Source organism: Callithrix jacchus, chromosome 22 (genome assembly GCF_049354715.1).
Source record: "Callithrix jacchus isolate 240 chromosome 22, calJac240_pri, whole genome shotgun sequence".
Taxonomy (NCBI): Eukaryota; Metazoa; Chordata; class Mammalia; order Primates; family Cebidae; genus Callithrix; species Callithrix jacchus.
Genome location: NC_133523.1, coordinates 35,148,319 through 35,159,639, shown reverse-complemented (window position 1 = coordinate 35,159,639; position 11,321 = coordinate 35,148,319). Strand labels below are relative to the sequence as shown.

Here is an 11,321-nt window from a genome sequence, read left to right as displayed (position 1 = left end):
TACATATTGATCTCTCAGCTTGGTAGATGATTTTGCCACTTCCCTCCTCGATTTCACCCCCTATAACTTACCAATGGGCAGTGTCGCTTTTCTAAAGACCAGTAGAATTCTAATTACTATTCCTTTGAATGGAAATTCTACTTCCCTTTAGAAGCTTTTGGAACTTGCTGTATATTCTTGGTATTCTGATATTTTTGCAACAATGATCCTTTTGTTCATTTACTGTGCTCATGTTGGAATAGCTTCAATCTGGAAACCCCTGTGCCTCATCTCTCAAATCTTGATTATTTATTTATTTATTTATTTATTTAGAGACATAGTCTCACTCTGTCGCCCTGGCTGGAGTGCAGTGGCATGATCTCAGCTCACTGCAGCCTTCGTCTCCTGGTTTCAAGTGATTCTCCTGCCTCAGCTTCCCAAGTAGCTGAGATTACAGGCGCCTGCCACCACACCCTGCTAAATGTTGTATTTTTGGTAGAGACAGGGTTTCACCATGTTAGCCAAAACGATCTTGATCTCCTGACCTTGTGATTTGCCCACTGAGGCCTCCCAAAGTGCTGGGATCACAGGGGTGAGCCACCGCACCCAGCCTCAAATCTTGAATTTTTAAAATATTTTTGTGATCCTCTCTGAAACTTATTTTAGTCAGAGATATTTTTAGTCACATAAATATTGCTAGTGTCGGACATCCCTGGGCAGAGATCTTATTTTCTGATCTTTTCAGTCTCTGTCCACTTTGTATATTTTTTCTACTTCCGTAATAGCTTTCTCTTCCAACTCTTCTATTGCATAAGGATTTAATTTTAGCTACTGATTTCAAAGAACATTTGTCTTATCAGAGTTTCCTTTATTTTCAAGACTTTCTTGATGTGAGTGCAATATCTTTATTTTATTTACCTGAGAATATTAATTTTAACATTTACATATATATTTTCTTTGTTCTTGGTTTGTTTTTTTTTTTTTTTTTTTTTTGAGATGGAGTTTTGCTCTGTCGCCCAGGCTGGAGTGCAGTGGAGTAATCTCAGCTCACTGTAACCTCCACCTCCCTGGTCCAAGCGATTCTCCTGCCTCCGCTTCCCAAGTAGCTGGGACTACAAGCACCCATCACCACACCCTGCTACATTTTGTGTTTTTGGTAGAGGCAGGGTTTTACCATGTTGGCCAGACTGGTTTCAAACTCCTGATCTTGAGTGATCCACCCTCCTTGGCCTCCCAAAGTGCTAGGACTACAGGCGTGAACCACTGCACCTGGCCTTATTTCTTAAGAAAAGAATATGTTTATTTGCTGTTTTCTTCCTCTGTCTTTTACTCTTCCACCTTCCCCTTCTTTTTCTCTCTTTGTCTCTGTCTCTCCCTCTCTCTTTCTCTCTTTCTTACTGTCCTCCCTCTATTTCAGGGTTTTTCTTCATTATCCTGTACATTTTTGCTCTCCCTTTGTGTCTAAACAAATGCTGAGAAGCTAAGAGAAACCTGTGTGCTCGATCACTTGTCTTCACTATGCGATGATTAGGCAGCATGTTGCCTTTTGTTTTTCCATGTATTTGTCTGAGGAATAAGCGCATCCTAAAAATAGAATCTTTCATATAAAATAGATGACCATGAGAATCAGGTTTCACTAGATAATGAAGTCTTATTTATATTCTAAACCATAGTAAAAACTCCCATTCTGCACTAATGCCATTTGCATATTGGTCCCCTCAGAATCTCATGTTGAAATGTGATCCCCAATGTTGGAGGTGGGGCCTGTTGGGAGGGGTTTGGATCATGGGAGTGGATCCCTCTGAATGGCTTAGTGCCATCTTCATGGTAACGAGTGAGTTCTCAGTAGTTCACACGAGATCTGGTTGTTTCAGAGGGTCTGGGACCTCCCCCTGCTCTCTCTTGCTCCCACTCTCACCATGTGACAGTTTGCTCCCCTTCACCTTCTGTCCTGAATGGAAACATCCTAAGGCCCTCACCAGAAGCAGATGCCAGCACTATGCTTCATGTATAGCCTGCAGAACTGTGAGCCATTAAGTTCCTCTTTTCTAATTTACCCAGCTGTAGGTATTCCTTTCTAGATGCATAATGGACTAACACATGCACCAAGCCTGTAATTAACAGACTTGCTTCTTTGGTTGCTCACATCTTCCCTAAAGGAGTGAACTTTCTGGGACCATTTTACTGATAAGGATACGGAGGCAAACAATACAAGTGTAGTGATGCTCCCAAAGTCACCAAGCTACTAATAAATGAGAGAATCAACATTCATTCTCAGGTCACTAAGCTTCGTCTTTGCTTCCCTACTGATCCTTAATAAATGACCAAACCAGTAGCCTCAGGGTCTCACAGGCCAAAAAACGTAGACAGCAGTGCCACTGAGTCTATGACTGGTTAGAATAATAGGGTCTCAAATACCCTGTGAACCTTACAAATTCATATAAACCCAGTGTCAATATCATGCCACTGTTCTATCTCAATAAGGACTGATATGGTTTGGCTGTGTCCCCACCCAAATCTCATCCTGAATTGTAGCGCCCATAATTCCCATGTATTGTGGGAGGGGCCCTGTGTGAGATAATTGAATTATAGGGGCAGTTTCCCCCATGACATTCTCATGGTAGTGAATAAGTCTCGTGAGACCTGATGGTTTTATGAGAGGTTTACCCTTTTGCTTAGCTCTCATTCCCTCTCTTGCCTCATCACCATGTAAGATGTGGCTTTGCTCCTCCTTGCCGTCCACCATGATTGTGAGGCCTCCCCAGCCATGTGGAACTGTGAGTCCATTAAATCTCTTTCCTTTGTAAATTACCCAGTTTCAGGTATGTCTTTATTAGTAGTAGCATGAGAAACAGAAAGATGTCCCCAGGTTGCTAGGAAAACAAATTGGTGTCCAAAGTCATAGAGAGGTAAATATTCCTCCCCCAGGGGCTGTAGAATGAGGCCACAGAAATAAGATTTTCCCATTTGTGGCTTAAAAATGTGTCCTGCTCAGTGGAAGTTGGCACTGATTTTCTGGGAATGCAGAACACTCCCAGAAAGAGGGTGAGAAGTGGGTCTCATGCATTGAATGTTTAGCCTAAGCTCTTGATTCCCAGGCCAAGCTCAGAAAAGAAGCTTACCTTTGGGGATATATATATATATATATATCTCTAGTGTGTGTGTGTGTGTGTGTTTGCATTCCAATAAAACATTTAAAAGGTTTTTTTTATTTCCATAGGTTATTGGGGAATAGGTGGTGTTTGGTTACATAAGTTCTTTAATGGTGATTTGTGAGATTTTGGTGCACCCATCATCCGAACAGTGTACACTGCACCATATTTATAGTCTTTTATCCCTCACCCCCTTCCCACTCTTTCCCCGAGTCCCCAAAGTCCATTGTGTCATTCTTATGCTTTTGCATCCTCATAGCTTAGCTCCGACTTATAAGTGAGAACATATGATGTTTGGTTTTCCATTCCTGAGTTACTTCACTTAGAATAATGGTTGCCAATCTCATCCAGGTTTCTACAAATATCATTAATTCATTCCTTTTTGTGGCTGAGTAGCGTTTCATCATATATGTGTATACACACACACACACACACACACACACCAGAGTTTCTTTATGCACTCGTTGATTGCTGAACATTTGGGTTGGTTCCACATTTTTGCAATTGCAAATTCTGCTGCTATAAACATACAGGTGCCATTATCTTTTTCACATAATGACTTCTTTTCCTCTGTGTAGATACCTAGTAATGGGACTGCTGGATCAAATGGTAGTTCTCCTTTTAGTTCTTGAAGGAATCTCCACGCTGTTTTCCGTAGCGATTGTACTAGTTTACATTCCCACCAGTGGTGTAAAGGGTTCCCTGTTCACTGCATCCATGACAACATCTATTATTTTTTTATTTTGTGATGATGGCCATTCTTGTGGTTTTGATTTGCATTTCCCTAATCACTGGTGATGTTGAGCATTTTTTCATATGTGTATTGGCCATTTGTGATTCTGTATCTTTTTTTTTTTTTTTTCGAGGTGGAGTCTCACTCTGTTGCCCAGGCTGGAGTGCAGTGGCACAATCTCGGCTCGCTGCAACTGCCGCCTCCCAGGTTCAAGCAATCCTCCTGCCTCAGCCCCTCTAGTAGCTGAGATTACAGGCATGTGCCATCATGCCTGGCTAATTTTTGTATTTTTAGTAGAGATGGGTTTTTCCCATATTGGCCAGGCTGGTCTCAAACTGTCCTCAGGTGATCCACCCACCTCAGCCTCCCAAAGTGCTGGGATTGCAGGCATGAGCCACAAGTGGAGAATTTAAGGCCATGAATTCAATGTTAGTATTAAGATGTGAGGTACTATTCCAGTCATTGTGCTGTTTGTTGCCCATATAACTTGTTTTTTTGTGTGTTTTCTTAATTTGTATTTTTGTTTTGTAGGTCCTGTGAGATTTATGCTTTAAAGAGGTTCTGTTTTGCTGTGTTTCCAGGGTTTCTTTCAAGATTTAGACCTCTTTTCAGCAGTTATTATATTGCTAGCTTGGTAGTAGTGAATTCTCTCAGTATTTATCTGAAAAAGACTGTATCTTTCCTTCATTTATGAAGCTTAGTTTCACTGGATACAAAATTCTTGGCTGATCATTGTTTTGTTTAAGGAGGCTGAAGCTAGGGCCCCAATCCCTTCCAGTTTGTAAGATTTCGTCTGAGAAATCTGCTGTTAATCTGATAAGTTTTAAAAAAAAGTAGGTTACTTGATACTTTTGCCTCACAGCTTTTAAGATTCTTTCCTTCATCTTGACTTTAGATAACCTGATGACAATGTGCCCAGGAGATAATCTTTTTTGTGGTGAATTTCCCCCATGTTCTTTGAGCTTCTTGTATTTGGATATCTAGTCTCTAGCAAGGCTGGGGAAATTTTCTTCTATTATTCCCCCAAATATTTTTCCCGAACTTTTACATTTGTCTTCTTCCTCAGGAACGCCAATTATGATTAGGTTTGGTTGTTCAACATAACCCAGACCTCTTGGAGGCTTTGTTCATATTTTCTTACTCTTTTCTGTTTGTCTTTGTTGGATCGGGTTCATTTGAAAACCTTTCCTTCAAGCTCTGAAGTTCTTTCTTCAGCTTGTTTGATTCTATTGCTGAGACTTTCCAGAGCATTTTGCATTTCTATGAGGGCATTCACTGTCTTCTAAAGTGTTGATTATTTTTTATTTATGCTATCAATTTCACTGAAGATTTCTCCCCTCATTTCTTGTATTTTCTTTTTTTTTCTTTAATTTCCTTAAATTGGGCTTCACTTTTCTCTTGTGCCTCCTTGATTAGCTTAATAACTGACCTTTTGAATTCTTTCTCAACTAAATCAGGGATTTCTTCCTGGTTTGGATTTATTGCTGGTGAGCTAGTGTAATTTGGGGGGCGGGAGGTGTTAAAGAACCTTGTTTTGTCATATTACCAAATTTGGTTTTCTGGTTCCTTATCATTTGGGTAGACTCTGCTAGGGCTCAAGGCTGTTGTACAAATTCTTTTGTCCCATGGGTATTCCCTTGATGTAGTACTCTCCCCCTTTTCCTCTGAATTTTTTTAATTTTTGGTCTGTTCCCTCTGCAGAAAGGCCAAAGCATGATCGTCGGCATCGCACAAAACTTCTTTCCCATCAACTCGAGGCATTGAGAAAAACGTTTGAAGAGACCATGTACCCAAGTCTGGCTACAATGGTGAAACTGGCTTCAGAGCAACACCTCGATCTATCTGTTGTAAAGGTCTGTCCCCAAGTGTATCTGTAGGTAGCATGCCTGGCCCAGAGCTTCACACACACTTTTAATCATTGTTACAACAATTCCTATTTCTTGACAATTGCTATGTACAAGGACAGATGTTAAGCACTTTATATTCTTATTGTCATGAGCACCCACTTTATTGAGGGACACTAAGGCTCACATAGAAGAGCTGTCTTTGGCCGGGCACGGTGGCTCAAGCCTGTAATCCCAGCACTTTGGGAGGCTGAGGTGGGTGGATCACGAGGTCAAGAGATCGAGACCATCCTGGTCAACATGGTGAAACCCCGTCTCTACTAAAAATACAAAAAATTAGCTGGGCATGGTGGCGCGTGCCTGTAATCCCAGCTACTCAGGAGGCTGAGGTGGGAGAATTGCTTGAACCCAGGAGGCAGAGATTGCGGTGAGCTGAGATCATGCCATCGCTCTCCAGTCTGGGCAATGATAGCAAAACTCCAAAAAAAAAAAAAGAAGAGCTGTCTTCCAAGCTTTATAAACACAAGAGCTGGAATTTGAACCCAGACCTTCTAACTCCAGACCCACCATGCTACACAGGACTGTGAGGCTGGATCTCAGATACTCCCATTTAGGTCTATTCTTGTGTATTCAGGACTTAAGTCACCAAGTTCCCACAGAGCACTGAGGGGAGAACATCTGGATTAACTCTGAAGACATCCCAAGCCAAACTCTCACCCCGTACTCTGACTTTAAAATACTTTCTCTGGGCACCAGGCATAGTGGCTCACACTTGTAATCCTAGCACTTTGGGAGACAGAGGCAGGAGGGTCACTTGAGCTTGGTTCAAGACCAGACTGGGCAACATAGCAAGACTATGTCTCTACAAAAAAATTAAAAGTTAACCAGGCCTGGAGGTGCATGCCTTTAGTCCCAGCTACTTGGGAGACTGAGATAGGAGGATCGCTTAAGCTCAGGACTTCGAGGCTGCAGTAAGCTGTGATTGCACCACTGCACTCCAGACTGGGTGACAGAGCAGTACCCTGCCTCAAAAAAAAAAATTACACCACTAATATAAATCCCTTTTTGCTTAATCCATCATGACCTAGGTCATATTTCATTGCTAGTACAATCCTACACCCACTTTTCCCTTGAAACCCAGGACAGCAGAGAATAGAAAGAGCTTCCCTTGTTCCAATAAATGTAAGACTAACTCTGTCTCACACCAAAAAAACAAATTCCTGAGGAACATGAGGATGCCCCTTTATACTCAACCCCCATTATTAACTTCTCCTCTCCCCCTTCCTAGATATGGTTCAAGAACCAGCGGGCCAAATGGAAGCAGCAGCAGCAGCAGCAGCAAATGCAGCCACAGCTATCACTAGGAGCATCAAGCCGGACCATTTCAGTAAAGGAGGAGACTCCATCAGCCGTAACTACTGCAGACATTCATCCAGTACGTCCTAGAATCTCTGATGTAAATGACCATGATCTACATGAGCCTTCTGGTATCAAGAATCCTGGAGAAGCCAGCGCCTCTGTGAGGGATTCATCCGGGCATTCCCAGTCACATGATATTGAACAGATATGTCTGGGGGCTTCAGATCTTCCTTGGGCCTCCGCCCCCTATGAAATAGATGAATTTGTAAAGATCTATGACCTGTCAGAGGAAGATGACACCAGCAGCCTAAATCAATATCTTTTTCCTCCCAGTGTGCCTGGAGTATGACCAGCTCCGATCTTCAGTGTAACTTCTTATGCACAGGCTGGGCGTGGTGGCTCACGCCTGTAATCCCAGCACTTTGGGAGGCCGAGGTAGGCAGATCAGGAATTCGAGAACAGCTCGGTCAACATGGAGAAACCCCGTCTGTACCCAAAAAAAAATACAAAAAAAATTAGCTAGGCATGGTGGCACATGCCTGTAATCCCAGCTACTCGGGAGGCTGAGGCAGGAGAATCGCTTTAACACAGGAGGTGGAGGTGGCAGTAAGCCAAGATCACACCACTGCACTCCAGACTGGGCAACAAAAGTGAAACTCTGTCTCAAAAAAAAAAAACTTACAAACAACTCGTGGGGGAGGCCTGTGATCTGACCCAGTAAGATATATTTCCAAACACCTTTAATGGGTTGATCCCAGTCTAAATAGATCAGAGCCTATGAATTTATCTTTTTCTGTAAGAAAAAACAATAAAGGAACTCCCCTCTCTTTCATCATTGCCTGCATTTTCTGGCTCCATTTTAGTGCCTCCTCCCCCAAATTTCAGCGTTAAAGACTGTCATCAGAGAAGTGACACCAGCAACACAGTGAACAATGACGTGGGAGGTTCCTGACTCTGATGCACTGAATAAACATCTACACCTGGATCAGTTCTCTCTGGGAGAAAATCAGAAACGAGCTGAGACTTCTATACACCAGGCAACTGAGAAAACGTCTTATCAAACAGGGAGCAGTGGCTCACGCCTGTAATCTCAACACTTTGGGAGGCCGAGGCAGGCAAATCACAAGATCAGGAGTTGGAGACCAGCCTGACCAACATGGTGAAATCCCACCTCTACTAAAAATACAAAAATTAGCTGGGCATCATGGCACATGCCTGTAATCCCAGCTACTCGGGAAGCTGAGGCAGGAGAATCGCTTGAACCAGTGAGCCAAGATCATGCCACTCCAGCCTGGGTGACAGAGTGAGACTTTGTCAAAAAACAACAACAAAAAAAAAAAAAAACGACAGGAAAAGCTGAAGCACTAAGGAACCAAATCCACCCTGAGCACTGAGCATCCAATCAGGAAGGAATTCCTAGTACTCAGCTTCTCCCCAAGGAGAGAAGGGGTGAACCACACATATCCCTCAAACTGTTAATGGTTAAGTTCCTAACTAGCCTGCATCAGGGAGCTGACTAGATAGATAAACTACAGACTTACAAGAGCCTGAACAAAGGCTCAGTGCCTCCCAAGCCTTCACCCCCAGCTAAACCCACCAGTAAATCCAGGTCTGTCAATTCCTCCTGAAAGAAGTTTGTCCACGCATCGATCACCCCAACTTTTATTGCTGCCACTCAAGGGACTGCATCCTAAACCTCCTAGCTCTGGAAATGGAAGGGACTAGGCATATGTGAGTCTCCCTAGCTCACAGAAGGAAAAGGTGGTTTTAAGCAGCCACACAAGCACTTCAGGGTTAGCCTTCCTCTGCCACACTCCCCCAACCAGAGCAGTGCGGAGAAGAGGTCAAAACGCACAGTTCCCAGTTTCTCCTCAAAAAGGATTTGCCAGCACACTCTTCCAGCTGCTGCTTGGTAGTCCCTTTTTTAACCAGCTTGAATCCGGGAGTGCACAAGACAGACAAATGCTGGACCCTCGGGAGCCTGCACAGGAGTTCGGACACTCTCCAAGCCTTTTGCCCTTGCTTGCCCAATGGGAAATCTACAGACTCTCCCTGGAAGGAGTTTTTCCATGTGGTGAGCACCCAAACCTTTTTTTTTTTTTTTTTTTTGAGACAGAGTTTTGCTCTTTTTACCCAGGCTGGAGTGCAATGGCACAATCTCGGCTCACCGCAACCTCCACCTCCTGGGTTCAGGCAATTCTCCTGCCTCAGCCTCCTGAGTAGCTGGGATTACAGGCACGCACCACCGTGCCCAACTAATTTTTTGTATTTTTTTGTAGAGACGGGGTTTCACCATGTTGACTAGGATTGTCTCGATCTCTTGACCTCGTGATCCACCCGCCTCGGGCTCCCAAAGTGCTGGGATTACAGGTTTGAGCCACCACACCCGGCCGAGCACCCAAACTTTTACAGTTTCCACTGCATCCTAAATCACCTATCTCTGGGAAGTGAAGGGACTTGGCATTCACTAGTTTCCCTGGATCACAGCAAAGAGGCGATTTTAAACTGATGCACAAACATTTCCAGTACACTGGAATATTCCCAGGGGCCTGAGGCTGCGCACACCCAGCTGGCCACTACCACCTCAGGTGGCATCTACCTGCAGGTGCCACTTACGGGCCTGGAGACTGGCCTGCTCAGCCCATTGCAACTATCACCAACACTAGCACAAGCTGATTGGGAGGTAGATTGTCCTGCCAATGTTATTGGGAGCTAGATTGTCCTGCCAATGTTATTGCCATTGCCTGTGCCACACTTGCTGCCCAGTGGCCCCAGGAACTGTGCATCTACCTGGCCCATGGCTGCCAATGCCAGCACCCAAGCAAGCCACCTGGAAACCCAGAAATTGGCCCACCTGAACCTGCTAAGACCTGTGCCAGCATACACCATCCTAGGGCTCAAGGACAGGCATACTTGGCCCACCACTGCCACCACTGTGCCCAAGAACTGGCCCACCTGGCATCCCCTGTCCCCAGAAAAACTTCACCACAGACTCCACTAGCAACTGCACTTTAAGTCACAGAGGAAATAACACACTACTGATGTTGCTTACAGCCAAAGAAATCATACAAAGATCATACCTGGATAAAGAATTCAAAATAACAATATTAAAGAAGCTCAGTGAGATACAGAAGAACTCAGAAAAATAATACAAACAAATTAGAAAAACAATTCAGGATATGAATGAAAAGTTTACCAAAGAGATAGACATAAAAAAGAACCAAACAAATTCTGTAAAAGAGTACTTCATTGAATGAAATACAAAATATATTTGAAAGCTTCAGTGATCGACTAAATCAAATAGAAAAAAGAATTTCAGAAACTGAAGCCCTTTTTAAGTAACCCAGGAAGACAAAAAGATAAAGAATTTAAAAGAATGATAAAAGCTGTATGAGATACCATAAAGCAACCAAATTTTCAAATTATTGGGGTCCCAGAAGGCAAAGAGAGAAAGAGCAAAAGGTTAAGAAAATCTTTTAATAAAATAATTGGGCACAGTGGCTCACACCTGTAATCCCAGCACTTTGGGAGGTCGAGGCAGCTTGGTCACTTGAGGTCAGGAGTTCAAAACGAACCTAGCCAACATGGTTGAAACCCCATCTCTACTAAAAATACAAAATTAGCCAGGCACAATGGCACATGACTGTAATCCCAGCTACATGGGAGGCTAAGGGAGGAGAATCACCTGAACCTGGGAGGCTGAGGTTGCAGTGAACCAAGATCGCACCATTGCACTCCAGCCTGGATAAAAAGAGTGAAACTCTGTCTCAAAATAATAATAATGTCTGTTAATTTTTTTTAAAAAAATGTCTAGCTTGATCTTAAAGGAATGAATCATTCCCTAAGAGAACTAAGGGCTGGAGGCCTTGAGTTCTGCCAGCCAATCCCAGGAGTTAGCTATAAGAGTCACTACTCACCTTTGCAAAATTCAGCTTGATCAGTGACCTCTCCTTTAGTTTCAGGAAGAAGAAGCAAGAACCTTTAGGTAATTAATAAGTAAATGACTGATGTGAAGAAACGCTGAGGCTCTAAAGCTGGATGGAACAGAGACTGGACTATTCTCTGAACATCTAAGTCTATGCAGCTATAAACAAGAAGGTAAGGCTGCAGGAGCTGACCCAGAGGCCCCAAGATGCATCAGTAAACCAGGATGGTAGCAACTGTGGAGCTGTGTGGTGCAGCAGTCCCCAACATTTTTGGCACCAGGAACTGGTTTCGGGGAAGGCAATTTTTCCACAGACGGTGGTGGCCCAC

The 11,321-nt window shown here is 43.5% G+C and overlaps 1 protein-coding gene across 1 annotated transcript; it reads left to right on the top strand.

Annotated features, from left to right (window-relative positions):
* Window positions 1-5,479: 5,479 nt before the first annotated feature.
* Window positions 5,480-9,456, top strand: LEUTX (leucine twenty homeobox). The gene is given in 3 exon segments (XM_003735570.6): window positions 5,480-5,717; window positions 6,997-7,395; window positions 7,397-9,456. Coding segments are annotated over 3 exon segments (510 nt in total). The 5' UTR covers window positions 5,480-5,648; the 3' UTR covers window positions 7,439-9,456.
* Window positions 9,457-11,321: the final 1,865 nt, after the last annotated feature.